General features: G+C 32.8%; 1 protein-coding gene across 3 annotated transcripts; it reads right to left on the reverse strand.

Annotated features, from left to right (window-relative positions):
- Nucleotides 1-401: 401 nt before the first annotated feature.
- Nucleotides 402-25800, reverse strand: LOC106068122 (WD repeat-containing protein 17-like). Of its 3 annotated transcripts, none has more exons than XM_013227426.2 (29): nucleotides 25750-25800; nucleotides 23894-24189; nucleotides 23012-23178; nucleotides 22305-22546; nucleotides 21438-21692; nucleotides 20660-20841; nucleotides 20103-20252; nucleotides 19853-19966; nucleotides 19109-19255; nucleotides 18916-19001; nucleotides 18680-18766; nucleotides 17862-17950; nucleotides 16929-17004; nucleotides 15522-15724; nucleotides 13926-14075; nucleotides 12985-13118; nucleotides 12039-12164; nucleotides 11274-11429; nucleotides 11047-11111; nucleotides 10074-10292; nucleotides 7894-7993; nucleotides 7214-7350; nucleotides 6975-7086; nucleotides 6681-6825; nucleotides 6470-6572; nucleotides 6015-6116; nucleotides 5067-5159; nucleotides 4274-4433; nucleotides 402-4082 (listed from the first exon to the last, which is right to left on the reverse strand). In XM_013227426.2, the coding sequence occupies exons 2-29, from the start codon at nucleotides 24008-24010 to the stop codon at nucleotides 3963-3965; spliced, it is 3837 nt and encodes a 1278-aa protein (XP_013082880.2). In that variant the 5' UTR covers nucleotides 24011-24189; nucleotides 25750-25800; the 3' UTR covers nucleotides 402-3962. The 3 variants fall into 3 exon arrangements, with proteins under 3 accessions (XP_013082880.2, XP_055895658.1, XP_055895659.1); XM_056039683.1 differs by lacking the exon at nucleotides 25750-25800 and adding an exon at nucleotides 24380-24639; XM_056039684.1 differs by lacking the exons at nucleotides 23894-24189; nucleotides 25750-25800 and having other exon boundaries at nucleotides 22305-22514; nucleotides 23012-23149.
- Between the last annotated feature and the right edge of the window lie 36 nt (nucleotides 25801-25836).

Below are 25836 nucleotides of genomic sequence, written 5' to 3' on the forward strand. Positions count from 1 at the left end.
ATTTTAATATAACTTCTTAAGTACAACAAAACATGATACAGTTAGGTGAGAATCTAATTTATAATTTCTAGTCTACTACTACTTCAGTGCATATTAAAATTCACAAATCTAAAAGTGCCCAAACAATTGGTAGTCTACTTGCAAGAACAGCTCTAGCAACTGTAGCAAATGCAGGAGCAAATAATGTGACAGTAAGACTTTGAATAAAAGGCAAGTAAACAAGATCTCTGGTACAATATGAGCCAATGTAACCAAAAGCTGGTGGCAGTATTAAAAATAAACGTGTAAACAAAGAAAAAACAACAATGGTATTTTCAAAAGTGAAATCATAATATTTTTTTTTAGATTTTGTTCTGAATTTTTTATTCTATCATGTCTAAATAATTAAATTACAAGTACTTTGTGAAAATTGAAATAAAACAAAAACATATCACATTTTACAAAATGGTAATGATTCAAAAGCACATACTCAGTTCCTTTCGTTGCAAGAAGTGAAGTCCCAACTCTCTCTTTTTTTTTTTTGAAATATTTTAATTGTAACAAACCAATGAGACATTACAAGAATTGATGAAATTGTGAAATCAACTTTCAACAGGCTCATTTCCTAATCAAAAGCTTAACATTTGTCATGGAGAATGTTAGCCAGCAAAAAAGATTCTGGCTAATGATTTTTCAACAATATGAATAACACTCTATTAGGTAAATTTAAAGTCAAAAGTTAATACTGTGCTTTTGAAATAAATACATAAATGAAAGTATTAATATCCACAAGTGATACAATATACAACCACATATAAATAGGAACAGTGATAATAAATAAAACCCTTTTTTTGCATTTCAAAAATACCCTGAATGGCTAATGATATTTAACAAAGACACAAACAAAAAATAATTTATACAAATGATTTTGGCTTATTTTGTGATGATATAACTAATGTTGAATGTAAGATATTATTGTAGAAACCTGTCAGATTGGTAAGCAGTTATTTTGACTACACTCAAAGATGGCAACAGTGTATTGCTATTAGCTTGTAGTTGCCCACATAGGGAAGGCCTGGTTTTATCTTGTCTAATTTGATCTCAAAAACTGAAAGAGTTATTCATAATCTTATATACCATTACTGATTTCATTCTCAAAATAGGTGCAAAAGCTGCTTATGGTCTTCTGATAGAGAATTCATTTGTTCTTAAAGTTGAATGTGTAGATTTATTTTGATACATACACCATTTTAAAAACAACATTTATTTATAAGTCTTACATAACTAATACTACTTAGAGTGATCATTGGGCATAACAGAATAGAAGAAATGTAAAATAGGAGTTCAAATGTGCAACAACCAAAAAATAAAATATATATATATAGATATATTTTTTTAAACAAGATTCAATAGGCAGTTTGTGATAAGTCACAAAGTTTCAAGGATATGTCAGTGTGGTTGTGAAAAACAATATATGTGAGTACAACTGACCTGCATGGACCACCAATAAGTTTGTGTGTAACACAAACTCACATTATTTTCTGTTTTTTTTTTGTTACCAATAAAATATTTGTTTGCAGACAAATTTGTTTTCAAATGATCATTGAAATGAGTCAAGATCACCAACATTGCTACAGGCTATAGACTAGATTTGATAACTAGAAAAAACAGTCTATTCAGTTAGGTAGAGTTGACAAAAACTAAGCCTGACGTTGTAGAATGGATAATTTTTTTGTGGAAAGTAAATATGAAAAAGGTACAATTAGAGCTTCAAAAGTATCATAGAAAAAGAAGAGGGTGTACAAATAGTTTTTAGTTTTCATTAATTTTGGATTCACATTACCCTGAATTATAATATCTAAAGGCAATTATACTGCAAGTAACAACAATGCGCTCCATCATGGACATACGGTGGCAAGACTGCACTACAAACAGCGATGTCCTTGCGAACGCCGTTATGGACAGTATAGAGGAACTTCTAATGGTAAAGAGTCCTACAGGTATGCTGGGCAGGGCACATATCCTGTATGGGAGATGAATGAATGCCAAAAGCAGTCTTTTTTGGTGAGCTAAAAGGTGGTCAGCGTAACAGAGGTGCCCCATGGAAACGCTTTATAAGATTAGCTTAGGCGCAAACTTGCCTTAGCTGACATAGAAGAGAGCATGTGGTTTTATGCTGCGTTAGAATGAGACAGCTGGAGGTCACTCACAAAGACTGTGGGATACACATTTGAGACCAAAAAAAATTCTGCTGCCGAGGACAGACGCAGACGGCAAAAAGAAAATCTTAATTGACCAATGACGGACAATGATTATGCTGGCCTGGATGTGACAAAATATGTAGGCCACAACTGGGGCTGCATAGCCACAGAAAATACTGCAAACCTCATTAATCTTCAGACTCGAAGACAAGTCTTATTATTATTATTATCATCTGTGTGTTAATGTGTGGGAGTAGACTATCCAAAACAGACAACAATAACAACAGGTTACAACAAAAAATCTAGTTACAACACATAGAATGAATAGTAAACAAATTAGAAAAAACAAAAAATGACAATTACTGGGGATGGTGAAATTAAGTTATATTTTGGGGATGAACTATATGTCAGAATGGATCATAGTTTAGCACCAAACTGCTTAATTTTATAAACTATAGGCACAATAAAACTTCTTTCTTTTATGTTGGGATGTGTGGCTGAGAGGCTAAGTATGCTTGAACTTGGCTTGGCTACCTATCAAGGGGGCTCAAGGATCAACACCAGACTCAAGTTGTGTTTACTGAGCGCCTAAAGGCAGCATGGAAAACCTCCCATATACCTTCTTCCCCAACTGTTCCACAAATGAGATTGGACCATGGCGCTCTGAAAAGTTGCGCTATATAAAAGCTATTCAAACTAACCAAAATAAAAGCACTTTCTTTAAACAATTATTGACTGAAACATTTTGGACACAATATCATAAGCATAATTTGAAATAAAATTAATTTAGGCATGACAAGAGCAAAGTAAAAAAGCACAGATTAATAAAACTTCCAAGTTATTGAATCTCACATGCCTATTCTATTCATCTCAATATGATAACACAGCCTCTGTGAAATTATTGTCTCCACATGGTAACCAGTGATGCCCAAACTACAGCCAGCGAACTATATCCGGCCCATGATGCATTACAATTCAGTCTAATCTGCCCACGGTGTATAATGAAGTTGTAGAGGATCATGTATGGAAAATTATTTGCTTCAGGTCAAAAGAAGGTTAAAAAAAAAAAGTAAAGTTCCCCTTTCAGACTTGCAATCTATAGAGCAGATGATGTAAAGGTCATGAGTTTCAATTGTTGAAGCTTAACAAGATGTAATGTGGTCAGGTTCCCATTAGAGTTGAACTCTGAGGAACCCTAAAAATCCCCAAATCCCAGCCTTCACCAGGATTCAAATCTGAGACCCCTTGGTTTGGAAGCCAAGTGCTTTACCACTCAGCCATGACGTTCATTGAAAGGGGTTAGGCATCACTGGTTTAAACAATATTGTTCTTCAAAAGTGATAAATTAATTTTAAAACTGAAATTCTAAGAAATTTTATTGCTTACATGGTACAAAACAATGATTTTAAAAAGAATATTTAAATTCAATATATACTATCTACTATTTCAAATAGCAAAGAAAATTGTAAAAGTTAAAAATATCACAGACCCTGGTGACCACACGGTGAATACATGAAATAAAGGCAGTGCAAGGAATGAAATATATGTAATGCAAACTGAAACAAATATCTGGCATATTCATTTGTGATTTTTTCTAGCACCTGAATGAATATTCTTCTTTATTTTCCTGAAGTCTGTTAAAACACTTTTTTGCTTGGAATGCACATGTATGTCATTTGAACATGTTTCACCTGGAATGCACATGTATGTCAACACTAGCCTTGAGATTCAAAACACAGCACACTGATTTGTAAGTTGGAGGTTGAAAAATAGAGGAAATATTTAGAATGGGTTTATTCGTACACCAGATCCAAGTGGTGAAAAGGGATTCACCTTCGCCCACATTAGAGCTTCACTTAGAGAAATAACTGAATTTCCATCTTCCAAGAAGAAAGGTTGGCCCTGAAAAAAAAAAAGTTCATAATTTTAGAAAAATAAATTAAGAAATTCAAAGGATTACTGTAAATAGTAATATCTATGAAGTCACATTTCTTTTTATTTTAGCTTTTGAAATAAAAAAAGAATTTAAATTATTACTTTTGAGAGTGTAATTTTTTGTGTGCAAACAAAAGTGTATTTATATAAAAGGTTACCTTGATTCTCTCTCCTGACAGATAGGACACATGAATGTCAGAATGTGAGGGCAGATGAGAGCTAGCTACATAATCTGGACCAAGTTCTATAGCATTGAATGGATCACTGCCACAACACTTCAGCAATTTTTTATAGGCCAGTTCTGTAGCTTCTGTTACTCTGTACATATAAATATTGAAAGTATAGTTCATCTAGCATTCTCGTTTAATAACAGTTAAAAATCTTTACATAAAGATTCACTAAATTTCAACAGCCTAATGGTATTTTTTGAAAAAATTATTATTTGTTTTTTGGTTTATACTTTGAAAGTATTATTTTTTTGAAATAGTAATGGAACTTGTATTAACCTGGGAGTATTCAGATTTGAAGCTATCCTTGAAAAATATCAAGATAAAAATTCACTGATTTATAATTTTTAATATATTTATTTATCTCTATAAGAAATTAATTAGTTTGAAGAAAAAACAGCAAAATGAAAGTTAAGTGAATTACATTGTTGTCAAATATAGACAGAGAAACATTTAATTAAATATTGGTTAAATATATGATTCTCCTCAGCAACAACTCAAATGTTGAGAGTAATTTATATTTTGCTTAGGTATCTGCTAACCTATTCACTAAACCATTTTGTCACTCTTTTACAAAGTTTTGTCACTCTTTTACCAAGTTGAGAATAATCAAATCCATTTTTATGAAACTACCAACAACTTTTTACAAAGATTTTATCCCTATGTTCTGCTTCATTAGAATGTTGAAAATTGGTACATAATATAAAATTTAAAAATGCATTACCTCCCTTCAATAACTGCTGAATAGACTTCAAGACTGTCATCCACATGCTTCTCAGTTAAAGTCATTTTCAGATGTCCCTTTCTAATTAAACTCCTGATAAAAGAATGAGATGTTGAATATTTCAAATCATTAAGACAGAATACAGTCTGAGTATAATTCTTAGATTAGAAACATACAATTATGAACGTTTTACTGCCACCCAAAAATTGTACATGAAGATTCTAGAAAGATAAAAACTATTATTATTTACATTTATATTTTTGATGAGGGGGCGTGGTGGCTGAATGGTTAATGTTTGGCTACCAAACCTGGAGGTCCTGGGTTCAAATCTCTGTGAAGACAGGGATTTTGAATTCCTGGAATATTAAGTCTCCACTGAGTCCACCCAACTCTAATGGGTACCTGACTTAAGTTGGGGAAAGTAAAAGCAGTTGGTCGGTGTGCTGGCCACATTACACCCTGCTTGTTAACCATTGGCAGAAGAAACAGATGACCTTAATATCATCTGCCCCATAGATCGCAATGTCTGAAAGGGGAACTTGACTTATATTTTTGATGGTATTACCTGGGACATTTATAACTACAAGAAATCTGAGATATCAGTGTTCCAAGTACATAAGAAAGTCAGTATTAAAGTAACATAATTTATATCCTTTTGAATGTTTCATTGAAACTATCATTGAAAAGATAGCAGTATACAAATAAGAAGTCCAAAGGACAATTGAAGCAGAAATCAATTAGATAAGGCTCTTGAGTATTAGTGTGGTTAGCCTTCAAATTTATTAGACAGACTTTGAAGAACATTATGCAAACCTTAACTTTTATTTTTTTGTGCTCACTGTCTACTGCATATGCCACATATTTTCCAAAAGGAAACTAATAAGTTTAAATAAAATACAAAACATTATTTCTAGATTTAACTTTACTGTAAACAAATTTTTTTTTTACCTTGCATGTTGAAATAATGACTCTACAATAGGATAATATTCTCTTTTTATGGCTATGAGTGCTCCAATGTACGCTGACAAAGCTAATAGTTCTTGCATTTTTCTAAAATATAGTTCAAAATGAAAACAAATAATTAAAACTTCACAAATAAGGCAAAACTTTTTTATTTTTTACTTTTAGTATGCATGATGCCTCCCAAAGAGCATATAGCTGAGACCACTTGTTATAGAAGGCCTGAGCACTGAACTGCAGCATCACAACCTGTGGGAAGCAGAGACCAATAGCTTGTAAACCATGTCATACAGACCTGTGATGTGACAACAAGCCATTGGACTCCACTGCCCACAGACTGCAACCTCACAGGTCAGTGTTGAGGCCTTCTGTAACAAATAATCTTATTATAGCTCAGCCCCAAAAAGCTGGCTAGATAAAGAAGTATGAATGATGTGACTCACTCTGTGTACTTAATCTGTTGCAGCTTCTCTGTTTTGATACATCCTAAAAGTTGAATCATAGGGAATACCTCATCTGTTCTCCAGTTGGAAGACTTCATTACATCTGTAAAGATTTACAAAAAATGTGAAACAAAATTCTGTAATTGCCCCTTATAAAAGTGAAAAGTAAAAATACATTTATTACTGATATAATAAAATAAATTACTCTTACCATGGACATACTGCAGACCAAGAAGTAAGCCCTCTTCTGGAGAGGAAGATAACAAATAATATTTCACACATTCTTGTATGTCATTGGGTGAGGATTTCATGGAATTGGCCTTAGCATCACACATCTCTACAAGTGGAAGTCCGGCCTAAAAAATTGGATTCAAAAATGATAAAACAAAACAACTAAAAAAGGGAACAATTACACTGGTTCTTGGTGCGTTGTTAAAATTATTGTTTGATAATAAATATTAAGTTTGGTTTCAATGCAAACCTAAAAATATAATTTTAATTAAACCTTTTGATGCAACAGATTTTTTTCTGCAAGGCTGGAAGAACATCTGGCACAAAGCATTGCTTGTTGATTAGCAGGTGATTTTTGTAACTTTAGAAGGTCAAGGCCAAGATCCCTATAGAAACATTAATATTTGTTTTATGCTGAAATCAGCCAAATAATAATGGCTATAAAACAAATACCTATTAAGGCACTATTTAGGGACACTAGAAGGCCAACTATGAATAATATTATAAACAAACCATTTTCCTAATGCTTCACATCTTCTCGATAGCAATTCTAAAACTATATCCGTCTGACTTGTTGCACCACCTAATACCAGGCCAACTGACATTGCTAACTCTAATTCATGACCTCTAATCAGCTTAGAGAGAGCTTTCTAAAAAGAATAAAATAGAAGTTAATAAAGTAATTTATAATAAGATTATCACAATGCGAAAAATTCAAAAAATGATTTTAAAAAAAAGTTTCCTTTTCAGACCTAGTAATCTATACGGCAGATGATGTAAAGGTCATCTGTTGCTGTGGCCTACTGTTAGTGAGGATTCATGTGGCCAGCACAACGACAAACTGCCTTTATTTTTCCCAACTAACATAAAGTACCCATTATAGCTGGGTGGGCTCAGGGGGCTCCCTTAAAATCCCAAAATTGAAATTGAGCCCTGGACCCCAGGTTTGTCCAAGTGCTTAATCACTCAGCCACAGCCCCCCCCCCCCCCCTAAATATGATTTAAGTAGGAAAAAAGAGTTATTTCTCCTGAGACTATATCCTGGTCATTATTATATGTTCATGCAAAAAGACTGATCCAATAATAAATTCACAGCGCCCCCATGCTATTATCTTATATAAACAGAGGAAACTTTGATACAAAAGCTCTACCATTCAAATTCATTAAATTAATCCCAAAAATATTACTGTTACCTTTTGATCATCAATAGCAAGATGACAACATGCAGCCATGACAGGTGAACCTTTGTTAAAGTAGGACTCTGCTAACTCTTCCATTAATTCCACCATCAATCTGATACGAGAAATAAAATGCTTACACATACATTTTTTAAAATATCTTTTTTAACTTCTATACTTGTATATTGAATACTAGACATATGTTACCCGCGACCCGCGGGTCTTTATTTGCGCATTACTGTCGATATAGTCACTGAGAGAGTTTTGTAAACAATTAAACGAAATAATAATGTAATAAGTAAAGCGAATGTGTCAATGTAAAAATAGCTAATAGGCTTAAATCCAATTTTTTTAAAAATTAAAACATTTGCTTTTGAATAATCTAGTGGATTGGATTTAGATGTATGTTAAACGTAGCTAATGATCCTTTCACGTTATTTCTCTTTCGCTACGAAAATAAAATTAGTTTTGCGAAAATGGTTTACCCGAAGTCGATACATTCTTATCTATTAAAAACGAAAAGAGCGATAGCTTTGTTAAATAAATGGGATTATAAAGTGAACAATTAAACGAAATAATTTTTAGTACGCGAGTCATGAATGAATATAGATTTAGGCCAATCTCAACTCGGCTTCGCAGCTTTCACTGACGAATGTAGCTTTAGAAAACCAAATTTGAATGTTTATTTGATCAAAATATGAAATGAATGGACTTTAATTAATATGTTTATGTGTTAAAGTATAAGACTATCTGTGCGAAGAGAAGTTTTATCATCTTAGTGTTGAATTAGAGTTTTAGATCTAGGGATGGGATTATAAAGTAACAATAAAACGAAATAATTTTTAGTACGCGATTCATGAATGAATATAGATCTAGGCCTTTAACTCGGCTTCGCAGCTTTCGTAAACGAATGTAGCTTTAGAAAACCAAATTTGAATGTTTATTTGATCAAAATATGAAATGAATGGACTTTAATTAATATGTTTATGTGTTAAAGTATAAAACTATCTGTTCGAAGAGAAGTTTTATCATCTTAGAGTTGAATTAGAGTTTTAGATCTAGGGATGGGATTATAAAGTAAACAATTAAACGAATTAATATTTAGTACGCGATTCATTACGGAATTGTCTAATGAAAGAATGTTCGTCAGGAAATCTGTAATCACAGATATAAGGAACTAATTAATGTAAAAAATGCTTTTGAAACACAAAATTGAAGGTTAATTTTATTATATAATGAAATCAATGGATCTTCTTTTGTATTTTCATGTGTCAAAGTAAAAAACTATCTGCGCAAAGTGTATTTCTTAAAATTAGATCTAGGTCTAAATCCTTTCTATCTTTTCTCATGTCAACATTGTAGACATGGCCTAGATCCATAAAATACTATAGCTGTAATAGAGTCGGACAACTTTATTTTTTTTGAGGGTATTACATTTGTTTTAGGGCTACAATACATTCACTAAGGTCTAAGTTGGTACCCAAGGAACATTCCTGCCTAGTTTTATCAAGATTGGTCAAGCGGTTTTGATGTCTATAAGTAACATACATACATACATACATACATACCCCTCACATTCTACTTTATAATATAGATTATTAAACAATTTTGAAAGAGATTTCATTCCAATAGTTATCTTTTTTTTTTTTTTTTACTTTAAAAATGTACTATATTTGTCTTATAGGAAGTGTGGTGGCTGAGCGGTAAAACGCTTGGCTTCCAAACAGAGGTCCCAGGTTCAAATCCTGGTGAAGACTGGGATTTTTAACTTCAGGATCTTTGGGCACCTCTGAGTCCACCCAGCTCTAATGAGTATCTGACATTAGTTTGGGAAAGTATAGGCGGTTGATCATTGTGCTGACCATTTTAACCGTGGGCAAAGAAATAGATGACCATTACATCATCTGCCATATTGATCGCAAGGTCTAAAAGGGGAACACTATTTTTCTACTATATTTGTGTTATACTTGTGTACAAGTTTAAAGTCTTAAGTTTGGGTTTAGTGTTTATTCAAAGTGAACACATTCTTATACATTTAAATAAAAACACTTCCATTAAAAAATGTCAATAAATGATTGTTCTATGTTGTCTACAAGTTTATTGCACAATTATGTGCCACAACCTTTAAGGAGACATACTGCTTCACTGCATCTAAATTTGATATATTTAAAAATAAAAGAGAAAAATTAGCTTACTTTTCCATTGCTAAATCTGTGTCTCCACAAGAGCTAACTACTGTTTCTTTAACTTCAGGTGTTTTAATGGAGCCCTCGTGTGCACTCTGAGCAATGAGTACTGCATCTGCCAACTGTCCTCTTGACGTGAAATAGGAAGCTAGTTGTTTCACATTGCCCGCAGCCACATTAAAAGGGAGACTCTCTTCACAGTCTTCAGCAATGAGTGCCTTACAGTACCTACAATGAATAATAATGGCAAAAATATATTTGATTCATTACGTTTTAAAACAAACAGTAATAAAGAAATTTAAGCTCAAGACATTAAAGGTTAAGCAAAAAGGTCAACCATTTCTGTGGTAGTCTGGTTGTGTAGTCAGCCAATTTTTGTTTTCTTTTTGAACCCAAATAAAAATTTCAGTCCACTAAAAACTTTCAGCACTACAGTATTTAAATATTAAGGTATAAATTAAGGTATTCCAAAATATTTTTTAAAAAGAAATTTTATTACCTTTAAAATCTATTTTACATTTTTTTTTGTTTCTGCTATATGATTTGTATAAGATAAATAAACACTGATAACTGTCATCATATCATAATTTAAAATAGCTCTAATTGTAGCAGTTTCTTAGGCTTAAATATATAAAAACACACACACACATATATATATATACTGACCATTGGGAAGACATAGCTCTAGACCGCGCCAGATGGAGAGAGACAGTGACCAAGAAAGCTATGGATAGCGAAAGAACATGGGCCTTAATTAGCCCTGGAAGAAAAACAGACAATGCGTAAAATGGCCAGCTCCTCTACCACCAAAGCAAAAGCCACCTTAACCTGCGATATTTGTGGACGGGAGTGTCTCTCCAAAATAGGGCTCCACAGCCACAAGAGGAAGTGTGCGAGATGAACCATAGTGTCGTTCTACGACTGAAGGAGGCCAATGGATATATATATTTTTTTTTTTTCTGTTAAACTGGTTCAGACTTACCTTTGATTTAGTTTGTGCCAATATTCCATTGAAACTGACGGTGCCACAGCTAAGGCTCTTTCCCACTATAATCAAAAAATTAATAGCATAATTTTAATATTGACCATCATTATTTTGTCAATGCTAGAGGTCAATGAATACTTAATATTGATTAAGACTACACATTTCTAAAGGAAAAACTAAAAGACTGTGAAATATAAAATTCAGTTGTTCTTAAGTTATGTTACCTTCCCCAGCTCAACCATGATTTCACAGTAGCGCTGCACATTGCCCAGTTTAATTTGAATGTTTGCAGCTTCATTCAGTCTTTCCTCTTTGCTTGGAGCATTAATGCCAGCTCCAAATTTGGACATTTTAATCATTTCAAGTTGCTGGGCTTCTGACTGAAATAAAAAAATTTAATTAAAAGAATTTTTTTCAGTGAAGAGATATTATTAAATATATACATTCTAGACTTTTAAAGAAATATTTATGTTTTTGACTTTTTATGAATAATCTATTACATGCATTTTAAAATATTTGAGCATGGAATATGAAAACCTTTTATTATTAAACAGTATCCAGTCAATGGATACCAGCACATATAGAACTAGAAGGAAATGAGAAGGATGACACACTCACCAAGTATGGAAGAACATACACACAATTAAACATTACTCTATATCCAGAAGAAATGAAGAAACTAATAGTGAATAAATTAAATGAGAAATGGACAATCTCTCATCTGAATCGCATGTTACTGGAACATGATTTGTTTGGGAAAAAAAAAAGAATTATTGTTTATTGATCAGTGAAATAATTAAAAATAATTTAAAACTGTTCTAAAGACCCTCTAAAAATACATTTTGAATCTACTCAAGTCAAGTTTAAATACATGAAAGCTTTTACTAAGTAAAATTAGTTGATAATTGCAGCAGTACCATCAAATAACATGACATTTATTTATAAAACTTAGTGTGATGAATGTTCTGTACCTAAAAAAAAACACTTACTGATTTCAACTGAGTTAGATGCTGTCTGTGTACAATGCCCTTGATGTAGGATGGTGAAAGCATCATAGAGTTTTGCCCCATTAATACAGAAACAAGATCCCATAAATTGTCTACTCCACACGGATGCTATGAGAACAAAAATTGGACAAAATAAATATTTAATAAAAAAAATAAAAGCAATATTTGCAGTTTACTCATTTATGTTTAAAAATATCTTTTTAAAACCTTCATTTCTCCGCCAGAACATAGATGTGACGATTTGATCACCCGAGATTTTGAATGTCTTTATTATGTCAAAGAAAGGAGTGTGCTGTTTAAATTTCAGGATTTTAAGGCACCCCTGAGTCCACCCAACTCTACTCGCTAACTGACTTTAGTTGGGGAAAGTAAAGACGGTTTGTCATTGTGCTGTCCACATGACACCCTGATAATTAACTGTTGGCTAAAAAAACACCTTTTCATCACCTTCCCTATAGATTGAAAGATCTGAAAGGGGAACTTAACTTTATTATGTCAAAGAGAAATATAAGGGGAAAAAATCTGAATTCTTCCATGGAGACACATCATCTGGACATGTTTTTTATGTTAAGTACCATCCAACCACATAGGAATATCCAAGACAGATTGCAAATAAATGAAATTTGACAACAAAAACCCAGTTTTTACAACCTTTTTGTTTTTGTAAAACTGGCGCATCTACCTACCTTACTTGAAATTAGTCATATTTTCAAGATTTTTTGTGTTTTTATAAAAGGTCAATGGCTATTTCTTTCATGCTTATAAGTTAATTTTTTTTTATTGTTTAATTAGGTTATTGGTCTGAGGTGAAGGCTTAGTGCCTCAAAAGTCCTTATTTTTATTTTGATCCAGCATGTTTTTTCTACCAACTTTTTATTATATGCAACACAGACATAACTCCGAGAATATAATTGTATAAGAGTCTCACAGAAAAGAACTTTGAAAAACCTTCCAAAAGTGAAGCTTTGACATTTTCTCTCTGACTCATGGATGTATATAGATCTTTGGACACTCGACCTGCCAACATCTGACTTGATAAATCTCCAGACAGTAAACAAGAATCTGTAAAAACAAAAGATACAGCTTAATATCACATAATGAAATTATTTATAAGGGGAAAAGCTAAAATTAGTAGAAAGAAAGCAAATTGTATCTGACCTAAAATCTTTAATCCATTCCTGAAATTTATCATCCTAATTGCAAAATAAAAAGGATTAAAATGTCCAACCCTTATTCTTAATTAAACCAAATGAATCTCAATAACTGAAATTTTAATTAAACCTAAAATTTTTTGTCCTTATACAACTTTTCATTAAAAAATATCTTACAATTTTCAACAACAAAAATGGTACTGAAGAATGAGTGAAACACAAAGAAATTGGTTCTTGCTTTAATGAAAGAGTAAATGAGAAAGCAAAGAAAGAAGAACAATTGGAAAGTAGGAAAAAGAAAGAACTGGAAAAAAGCTTTTTATTGAATTATACAATAGTATGGGGACATGGTGTATGAGTGGTAAAATGCTTGGCTTCCGAACCTGGGGTCCTGAGTGTGAATCTCAATGAAGACTGGGATTTTGAATTTCTGGATTTTTAGAGCAAAAGTAAAGGCAGCTGGTCATTGTGCTGGCTACATGATATCCTACGCCTTAACCATTGGCTAAAGAAACAGATGACCTTAACTCACATCTTCCCTATAGATCACAAGGGGAACTTTACTTTTTTAAAATACAATAATACTGAACATCTTATGCATATGTTCTATCCTTATTTACTATACAATGGTGATGCATTCTAATATTCTAATAATAAAATGTCTTGACTATACAACAGTAATGTAAATTTGTCATGCTGTCACACAGTTAATACTAACCTCCAGATGAACTCAACTCTGACCATGGTTTCCCTGCCAGCAAGTGCAACTCTATTGGTTGGATCAGTGATGTGATGGTCCATAGTCTGACTGTAGAGTCTCTGGAGCAGGAAGCTAACAGGAATGGACGTGATGGATGTGATGTCAGTCCTGTGAATGTAAAGCCAAACAGACTGAAGAGAAAGAAGAAAATATGAAAGGAAAACCTGTCAAAGGAGTTGTATGATTTATTTCAAAAGAAGATAATAGAAACATAATTAGTCTAAGAGTCAGAAAATTAAAAACACTTCTAGGATTAATATTGAAAAAACAAATAAGTCATATAAAGAAAAAAGTAAATTGTAATTTAGAAACAAAAAAAAAAACAACAATCTTCTAAGAAACTTAGTAGGCCAGAGTGGTAACTCGGTTGGCTTCCAAATCCATTTCAAAACCAGAATTTTAAATTTCAGGATCTTTAGGGTATCTGAACTGGGGGTCCCAGGTTTGAATCCTGGTGAAGACTGGAATTTTTAATTTCAGGATCTTTGGGTGCCTCTGAGTCCATCCAGCTCTAATGGATACCTGATGCTAGTTGTGGAAAAGTAAAGGCGGTTGTTTTTTGTGCTGGCCACATGACATGACCTATACATCGTCTGCTCTACAGATACTAAGGTCTGAAAGGGGAACTATAACAAACTCAAAATCTCTAGCTAACTAGGATTTCTAAATGAACATGTCTAAAGATGTCATAATGTCAATTATTATTATTATTATTATAGCTTTTATATAGCGCTACTTTCATGCTTATAGCATGCTCAGAGCGCTTTTGGTCCAATCTCATTTGTGGACCGGTGGGGGGGAGGGGGTATCTAGGAGTTGGTTTTCCGTGCTGCCTTTAGGCGCTCAGTAAACACAACTCTGCCCGAGTCGGGTGTCGAACCTCGAGCCCCCTTCTAGGTAGCCAAGCCAAGCCAAGTTCAAGCGCACTTGGCCTCTCGACCACGCTTCCCACAATTGTGAGGATACAACATTACATCATAAGATAAAAACAGCATCATGCATATTGACATATTGAGATTGACATTGGCCTCCTTCAGTCGTAGAACGACTATGGTTCATCTCAGAGCACACTTCCTCATGTGGCTGTGGAGCCCTATTTTGGAGAGACACTCTCGTCCACAGATAGCGCAGGTTAAGGTGGCTTTTGCTTCGGTGGTAGAGGAGCTGGCCATTTTTCGGATTGTACGTTTTTCTTCCTGAGCTGAGACCCATGTACTTTCACTGTCCATAGCTTTCTTGGTCACTGTCTCTCTCCATTTGTTATGGTCTAGAGCTATGTCTTCCCAATTGTCAGTATTGATGTTCACTGATTTGAGGTCACATTTTATTACATCTATGTAACGGAGGTGGGGGCGACCAATATTGAGATACAATGCAGCTATCAGCAGTTTAGTAATTACATTTTCTTACCTTAACAACAAAGGCCTAGTGCTAAATATGTAAAGAGCCTATGGTTAAAAATAAATTCTAAATATTGTTGGTTATTATGTAGGAATCACATGTTTATAAAACAATTTTATTATCTCTGATGTAAAAACACAGACAAAAATGTACCATAAACATCTGCTCCATGATCAAGGATGCAGTGCAGGCAAGCTCCATCCCTTGTGTCCCAGATTCTTATTGTGCTATCCCAGCTTCCTGAGACTAGAAGGCTGTACACCTCAGTGTTCCAAGTCAGCCCTCTGACTGGTGCCTTGTGACCAGAAAGAATACAAACACACTGATCCCGAGTGTAGTCCCAGACTCTGATATTACTAGGAAATAGAAAAACAAAACTGCCATAGAATAAATATTACTAACAGTATGTATAAATGATTGCAAGGACTGTAGTAAGAGGAATAAGTAATAGATATTTGTTTCATCATTTTTTTTTTAGTTTTTATTTTCATTTTTTTTTCTGAATGGATTTGGGGGGAGGGGGGGTTGTCACTGCTATGCTCAAACAACTTGGTGACTTTTAATGTCATATAAATCTGGAGGGTGGGTTTTAAACTCAAGGAATTTGGTGACTGTTGATAGATTTATTTTTTGCTTTATAGAAGAGAAGGTTTTAACAACAAAACCTTATTTATTAACTTATACAATACAGACGTTGCTTCAAAAAAGAAGATGATTACATCCTACACGTCATGCATTTAGTCATGCATATTAACCAATGACCTAAATTCTGCTAAGTCATTGATTTTCCTTGCTAGCTCAGGCAACCCCTTCCATGCTCTAATAGCACTAGGGAAGAAGGAGCATTTATGCAAATTTGTCCTAGCATATGGAATGAGGAATGTGCCTTTATCTTTGTGTCTTTCAGAGTATTTTATTAAATTTTGTTTTTGCACTTGAAGATTATGGTTCAGTGTTTTATGTATAATTGCTACTTTACTTTTGAGTCTTCTATCCTGAAGGCTATCTAAATTTAGTTATTTTTTACCAAAGGTGTTACTCTAGTCTAATGAGAATATTCGTTTGTTATGAATCTAACTGCTCTATTTTGTGTCTGTTCTAGTTTGTTAATGTTTTCTTGAGTTGATGGGTCCCAAACAGAGGATGCATATTCTATTATTGGCCTAACCAAGGTTACATAACATTTTAGTTTTATGTCCTTATTTGATTTATAGAAATTTCTTTTAATAAGCCCTAATGCTTTGTTTGATTCTTTTACAGTTTTGTCAATATGGGGATTCCATGACAGTTTTTCATTTATTATAACACCTAAATATTTTGTGTTTTTAGTCTGTGTTTACCATGAATAAGATAAGTGGAATTAATTTGTTTTAGTTTTTATACCTAAACTTAAAACCCCTTGGCTGCGCTGGGGCATGTAATGGTTTTATAATTAAAATCTCATCTACAATAAACAAAATTAAAGCAAAAAACTAGTCACAAAATTTCACCCCTCTGTTGAACCCTGAACCCCTCCCTCACTATGCCCATGCTGCTACTAATGTTCAAAATGACACTCACCCATCATCTGACCCACTGCACAGAATTCCTTCCTTTAGAGGATTCCAGCGGACATGAAAAACTTTACCTTCATGACCTGGTTCACAATGTAAGATGACAAGAAGAGATAAGTAAAGAGAAAACTTCACATGGAAATGCATTTACTGTAACAATGATTTTGAATAGATTTACGTGAGATGTGCATGAATAAGATTTGATAGACTTACCAAGAGCAAGAGAAAATGATAAATCACATCAAGGTGCAGACAGGGTAAACTTAGATGGTGAATACTGGGTACTAAGAGAATCTTGGATCCTACCCACAATGGAACAAGAGAATTGAGTGACCAAGAGAGAGGGGAGAAAAGAGAAGTTGAATTGAAATTGCCTCAATTCTGGACCATTAAGACAATAGTCTAGAGAACATACCACACAAACAGGCAGCAAATCTACAGCAACTGCTTGTTTTTCTTTCATCAAAATCTACTCTAGAATGACAACATAAACAGCAATGATAATGAGTCCAAGCCAATAAGAATAAAGAGACTGTGCTTCCAGGAAATGTTGCAAGAGAATGTTTTAGTGCTAATCATTTCTTGGTTAGCTGGCAGCACCTTTAGTGTTGAAAGTAAAACCAGTGTGTAAGTCATGTGAGTGCCAGATCCTTGAAGACCATAAGAATAACATCCATTGCTTGAAAATACAAATTATAGATGAAAATCTTGAATTCTCAACAATAAAGGCGTCAGTTATGCTAGTTGGCTAGTTGTAACTGCAGTTTCTTTTAACCTATATAAAAGTCTAATCTAAGCTTTAGATTCCTAACCAATCCTTAAAACTTTGTAAACTGCAAAAATGCAGACATTTTACATGAAACTACCTAATTAAAAATGAAAACAATATTTCCATGAAATTGTTTCATAGACATATGAAAAGGAAATAAGTTGAACTCACCTGTAAACACACGAATGGGTTGGGTAGAGCTTGATGTCATGTAAAATACTCGAAGACATTTATCTTCACAGCCTGTAGCCAGCATGTCTCTAAATCACATGCAAACAAATAATACAAATAATTGAGAGATAGTGTTCTGGTCATAAAAATATTTTAAAGAATTGTTTTTCATGTTTTAAACACAGAGAGTATCGCTCAGGGCTGTAAATAGATCTAAAATACCTGGATTTATGGTATAGGCTAGTTTATGACAAAAAAGTTAGAATTAAATCAAAGATTCCTGAACATTATTAAAAGCAACTTAGATCTACTTGGTATGATGAATAGCTTAAATAAATAATAAGTTTGGTAAAAATTAGCTCTGGGTAGATTTATAAACTTACAATGGTAATATTATGGATGTTACTGTTTTAAAGTAGTATTTGAAGAATTTTAAATGAATTACTGACCAGTGAAGAATCTATACCTGGGTATTGTGCATTTAAAAAATACACTATATTAGTTTAGAGATATTAGATGATAAAATACATTTTCCCTAAGGATATGCTTTGTTTTGACATAGTCAGAGAACTGCAGAGGAATAATCTCAAAAAGCAATGACACACAAAGAAAGATTGACACTAACCAGGCCATTAAATTTATAAACCTTTTGTGCCTGTGGACACTATGGGGTTGCCCAGGGACATTCAAAGATGATATTATATGAGCCTCTGCAGGAGGAACACATTTTTCACTGGATTATCCTCACATGATGATGTTCTTTCATATTGTAATTTTCAAGCACTTAATGTCTTCAGTTCCCATACTTAGCCTCTTACTTGCTAAATGGACTCCATGCACAGCCATACACAGCTCCAGGATGTTTATATTTCTGCATCACCCAACCATCCACTTGCTGAACAATGCTAACAAAGAAGAAGAAAAAAATATAACCAGCAAAACATAACTCTTCAAAAAAAACCCACAAATCTTAGGTAGTTTTTTAATAAGTTTTTTTGTAATGGCCATTGTGAACCAAATTTTTCTTGAAATAATGATGATAAACAAGACTTACCAATAATTATCAGCTCCACAAGTCATAACAAGCTTAGAATCTATTTCATTCCAAGCCACACAGTAGACTGTAGTTTTGGGTGCATGCTGAATACAAAATTGAATCAATATGGCAGCAGTTTATTGTACAATAATTTAACTTAACAATAATTTTCACTGTAAATTGTAATGTAAACATGAAAGCAAGTAATTACATTAGAAAGCCTTTTGATGATTTTGCCTTTATTGACATCCCAAACAAAAACACCTTGCTTTGCGGTGCATCCAGCAATGAACTCAAGGTCACCAGGTGCCCAGGAGATGTGATAAATAATACCTTCATTTCCAGGGGAAGATGAAAGCTGAAACAATTGTACAATATTGTATTAAATTTCACTATCAAACAAGGGAATACTAACAATGATAACTAAACATTTTTTAAAATATTTTTTTTTACATTGTCTGGGTTTCCATTTATAAGCAATTTTAGCATGTCTATTTTCTATCATTGACCTTTCACTTATACCATTTGTTTTTTATTGCCTGGCTTAGACAGTAGGTCACCACATTTTTTATATAAGGCTTCTAAGGAGAGGATATATCCTCTCAGGTCTTCACCTAAACAGAGTTTGATGATGATCAACTAAAAGCTATGCCATGTTTCACTAGTGTTTGTACTTCACAAAAATGTTAACATGAGATAAAATACTTAATAAAGAGGACACATAAATATTTCTCCAACTTGAACAATAATTTTATATGGGAATTTCAGCTATGAAAAACTCATGAGCTGCTAATCTGGCAACAGTTACTATGTTAATTAAATACAAATAAAATACACAAAAGTTATTTAGAATAGTTATTTAGAATTCATTCTATTAAATTACTGTATAATAAATAATAAATTTAACAAAAATACAAAATTTAAGAGTGAAACAAAACTTCATCAGAGCACTCACACAAGTCATCGTAGTGATATCCCAGATTTTGACTGTTCCATCAAAACTAGCTGTGGCTAAATGATTTTGGTTGTCAGGTTTGAATTTACAGTCAAATATAGTTTCTATATGACCCTGAAACACATGACCATCATAAAACATTTTGTCAAAAGTGTCCTATAATTTGCGATTTAAGAAAAACAACAATAAATTATAATTTTGTTTTCAAATGCATCTTGCGTTGTTGAGGCTACAAGTATTAAATTCATACCTGATCTCTGAGAAATGTCCATTTCTTATGCCCAAGGTCATAAAGTCCAACACCTCCATCTTTAAAAGTACAAACTATTTCTGCTGGAGGTAGTGCAAAGTTTGATAATGTTGTAATAGCTGAGGACTTAGCTTCACTTGTTGATGAAACCTGGCTCATTACAGAATTAAGAATAATAGATACATTGACTGTTAAAGAAAAATAATTATTTCGTTGGAATGTGTGAGCAGTAAATGCTGTTGATGGACAGATTAAAATAAGGCAGAGCTCAACTAAAAAATGAAGGAGAAATCAACAATGATACAATACAAATTAATAGAAATACCAACCCCTCTCCCCCACCCCAAAACAACAACCCCAAAAAAACTATATGAAGTTTAGAGAAACAATGCATTTGTGTTAAATTCAAAGAAAGCTCACTGTTAATGACATTTTATTTGACAAAAAACATTATAATGATTATTTACTTAGTTTAATACTAATATTTTGAATTTTAAAAAAATGTAATAATAGAAAAACAGATGATATTAGAAGGTGAAATGATTAAAGAAACTGACATGATTAGAGTGGCTGTTTTGATTAAGATCTGTGATTCCCAAAACTTCGGCATCTTTAACATTTCTTTTCTTTACGTGCTTCAAGACTTCCAGCCGATGAAATCCAATGGCTTTAATTTTAATATTTTCAATGGGTGTCACATTAGAAACACTCCATACTCTTAAAATACCTCCCTTGAAATCTGAAATGAACAAAAAGTAAAATAGTTCAAATTTAACATAGGGATTCATCATGTAAAGTAAGTCCTCCCCTGAAAACTATTTGTCTTTTATCTGGGACATTTCATTTTACTGTTTTTGGACTCTATTGAAAAAAAAACTGTTTTATATACTTTTTGTACTCATGTGTTAGTAGATTTGAACTGAGACCAATCATTATAGAATGCCTCAACACTGACCTAAAACATCACAAACTGTGGGCAATTTAGATCAGTAGCTAGTTGCCACATTGTACAGACAATGAGTATGCTAATAAGTGGGTAAGTTAATTAAATAGAATGCCTAAATTGTTAAGTTAGATGTTTCAAAAGAACAGTAGGCAAACTTTGATGGTTCAAAAAAACTGAATAATGACACTATGAGAAGGATTTACAACTCAACAAAAAACTAAACTGGTTTGAGAACTCATTATAACTGCTAAACCTTGAGCCTGCAACATCAGATATCCAGTTAACAGCATAGCAAGATGACCAACAAAAAGATGGACAGATTGAGTAAGATAGGCCATATTACATTTTATCAGTCCTTACAAAAGGTGAAACATGTAAAGATTACCTACCACCTGTAACAAACATCCCTGGAGCATTTTTGATCCAAGCAAGAGTCTGAACCTGAGAAGCTGCACTAGGCAGTTGAAATTGCATGATGAGTCTTTGACTGGAGATATCAACCAGGCGGACTCCTTCTAGCTTGTTACATATCAAAAGGTAGTCATTGGACAGTGGATCCCACTCAAGTGTGATGATGGGGTTAGAGTTTTCCTCATATTCACCACTGTCCTCAGGTTTGAACAAGTGTTTGAGACTTTTAGAACCTTAAATATTAACACAAGTTGACATTAATCTATCAATCATTTATTTGGAAGTAGAATATCATTCTATAAAAAGGACTGGTGGTTAATTAGTTTAAATTTATTTTGTAATATTTTAAAATTTAAATATAGTTCAATAATATTAACTTCTTAAATATTAATAGTAAAAAACAAAACAACAACATTAAAATTGCTTTGATTGTTTGCATCTTAACCCAAAAACTTATTTAAAAAAAAAATTAAAACAGACCAAGTCTCATGAAAGATTACAGAAGAAACTAATTTATATTGTTATGATTTTAACCAAAGTTTGCTAATATTAAGATATGTATGGAATTTGTAGGCCTCTGAAACTGTTGACTTAAAATATACAACTGAATGATTAGCTATCTACACTAAATGCCTTTATTTTAACTTATATTTATTACTTAAAAAAACACACGCTTGACTTTTATAGTACCTTATGTTAATGAATATAAATGATGTAAGATTAAAAATCAAAATATCAGATCACGTTACATAAATTAAAAAATTATTTCTTTTACATATTTTGCAGGTCATGCAGCGTTAAGTACAACTTCAATTACTTACATACTTTTCCAGATTTAGACTTACCTATCTCCAGAACTGAAAGTGTGCCATTCTCATGTCCAAAAGCCAGGCAAGCATGCTTTTCATGATGCCAGCGAAACAACGTGACTGGTGATGAGTAGTTTTGAGTTTCCTTGACCATGGACACATTTTTTCCATCTTCTGTGTACCACAACCATAGAGGACCTTTTTTGTTCATAACTCCAAGACAATGTCGACCATCATGTGACCAGCCTAAAGAAAACACTGCCTCCTTTGAAGTGTGCCTTGAAATAGTCATTTAAGTTACATTGTTTTAGATATCTACCCTAGATTGTTAATTCAACAAAATATTTTTTTTAGAATTTTTAAATAACCTTTTAAAATTGGTAAATTGTTACAGAATAAGAAAATAAAAATAACCTTTGATAAATCAGCAAAATATTTTATTAAGTAAAAAACATGAGATAATACTTTAAAATTACTTTAGTTAAACTTCATTTCAGGAAAATAATAGACAACTATGTGAAAGAGATTTTGATTGCAAAATGTGTACAAAGGATGTTTAGTTCCTCACCAAAAACTTATCTTAATTAACTCTGAAATGTTTTTAATTAGAAGCACTGAAAGGTTCCTTATACAAAATGACTCTTAGAATGCAACATACACTTTTAAGCATACCTCCTGCTAATTCTAACCAAATTTACAAAAGATATATTCTTAAGTTTTTTTTTAAAATACAAAAATCTAACCTGGCAACAGTTGCTTGCTTGATTATATCCCAAACAATGACTGTGCCATCAACACTAGAGCTGGCCAGATAATTTGAATTTTCTGGACACCAACAAATTGAGGTAATTGTCTTTTTATGCTCTGACATGATGGACAGAAGATAATACTCATTATACTTTGGATCAAACTGAAAGTAAAAAAGGCAAACACATGCTCTGACATGATGGACAGAAGATAATACTCATTATACTTTGGATCAAACTGAAATTAAAAAAGGCAAACACTTGCAATATTAGTTAACTAAATATGTAAAATGAAAAAAGATTTATCAATAGTAAAAGTAAAGGTACCTATTGGGATCCTGTGTCTTATGGGGCAGATGATGAAAAACTCATTTGTTTCTATGGTAACAAATGCACATTACTTATGTATAGATAAAATGATTTTTTATCAAGCAGAACAATTCAAGATTACTGAGATTTCATGATGAGACAGTTATGTGTTCATAGCCCAAAAAATTGCATAGATACTGACAAAGCAGATTTCTTGCTGTTTTTAAGGCGTCTTTTGTAGTTTATATTTATTTTGTAATGAAATTATTAATAGAATGTCTTTACTTATATAAAACCAAATATATATATGCAAAGATTAACAATACTTCAGTAAATAAAGAGAGATAATTAGTATTTTTGACTAGAGTGCTCTTTATAATCCTCATATAATGAGAAAAATTTGGTTTTGTCAGCTGAGAAAGTCACAATGCAAAGATTGACTGTAATGTCAATTTGCACACAACTTCATGCAATACACTGTGCTATTTTAAGCATTATTTTATTTATATTTTCTAGCTATTCAACGTATCATTAAAGTGATTAAAAAAAATTAAATAACTAAAGAAATACCTTATAAATGTAAATAGCCAGTGTAGCACTGTATGCAAATTTATCCCCATGGACAGCAACAACATCATGATTCCAAGGCTGACAGCCAGCTGGAACTAGCTCCACTTGTTTTACCATGGTACTTGTGCAGCTTGTTTAATAAAGTATGACTTGTTCACAGTAAGGAATACATTTTAGATTTGGGACATGGTGTCCATTGAGCAGAGTTCTTCATTACATTACAAAGCCAAAAGTCTTAATCAATTATGCATGTGAAGAAAGCTGGTAATTGTTCTAAGCTCTTTGACATAAGCTCCCTAAAACAACAAACCAAATTAAAAAGAGAATTTTTTTAAACTACTGTATTTTCACACACACAGGTAATGCAAGTCTTTACAAACAAATGGCAGCTGTGCTGGTTATACAAAGACACAGTGCTTACAAAATATATTTTACTCATAAACACAGCATAACAGAAACTAGGGACATAGTGATGGGTCTTTATACCTTCTATAGTTCGCTGTGTGGATGTGAAATGTACATTGGAAAGCTGTAAGAACATCTCATTCTAAACCTTAAGAAAACAAATAGTTACGATGATATTATTTAAAGTACCAGTAGTTTATGGCAAGTCACACTTTGCACATGCGGGGTATATAAGGGTGCGGGTAGTACAATTTTGTTTTTACTTATTGTAATTTGTGTGGATTATGGTGAGTCCATTCTTCATAAATTGAATATGAATTTTGATTATTTTACTATTTTTACTGGAGACAAAGCAGAACACTACAGCTAGGATGGACTTTTAATTCATTTTTCTTTATATTAATTTAAGCATTCGCTACTTTTTAATTACTTTGGAACCTCGAGATACAAGCTGCTCAACATAGAGTAATTCGAGCAGCGTCAAGAGCGAAATTTTTTGTTCGTTTTACAAGCGACAATTCGAGTTAAGAGTCAAGCTTAATAGCTAAAACCTATCGACAATGATCGTGCGAAATCGGATCTTTCCGTTTTCACTCGGAATAGGAACCATAATTGCCAGCGCGTGAAAATGGGGAGAGGTTGTCTCAGCCACTACTTGGAAAAAAAAAGCAGAGTGTGTGAACACCATGATCTCAACCATTTGCAAGAATCACAGCACTTAACAAAGGCTCATCTTGGTAGTGTGAGTGTTGTAGCTAGTGAGTTTAGTGATTTTAATCTGAATTATTTTTGTGCATCATGGGCCCCAAGAAAATTAATGTAAGTGCAAAGTCCAATGATACGAAGAAAAGGATGATATCCATCGAAATGAAGCAGTGTTGTTTTGTTTATGCTGTTAATAAAGTGTTGTTTACGTAGTCTTAGTTCTGTGCAGTCAATTCATCCGCCCCCCCCCCCCAGCACTCCCTCCTCCTCACCAGCACTCAGTTAGTCGCAGTTGTCAGCCACCCAGATAAAGTACATTTACCATTACTTTACATACATTTGATTGATATCTTTTCTGCATTTCTCATTTAATTATTTATTTTATTGTTTATGTATGTACATACGTGTTTCATGTACATCTATTAATTCATAACAAGTCTTTTACAGCATTTAGCCTATAGGTAGCTTTGGGACTTTATATAGTATATAGGGTTAGAACCAATTCGAGATACGAGTAGATCGACTTACGAGCTCGTTGTTTTATTAATATTATCACATGGCTAAATGTTGTTTGTTTACGATTGGTGAATGAACGGAATCAGTGAATGAGATCCATTTTAAGAATCTAATCAAACTAATTAAACCACGAATTTACTTCACTAAATTATTGTGACTATAAAAAATGATGACTAATCTAGTTAAAAAAAAGATTAACAAAATCTAGAATAGATCTAGATCTAGTCCACCTTATAATTTGGTAAACTCAAGCTCCTAAACATGTAAAAAAAAAAAAAGAAGACCCTTTTGTTAAATTATTATGGTCGTTATCAGAT

This window comes from Biomphalaria glabrata, chromosome 8, assembly GCF_947242115.1.
Source record: "Biomphalaria glabrata chromosome 8, xgBioGlab47.1, whole genome shotgun sequence".
In the NCBI taxonomy this organism is placed as follows: domain Eukaryota; kingdom Metazoa; phylum Mollusca; class Gastropoda; family Planorbidae; genus Biomphalaria; species Biomphalaria glabrata.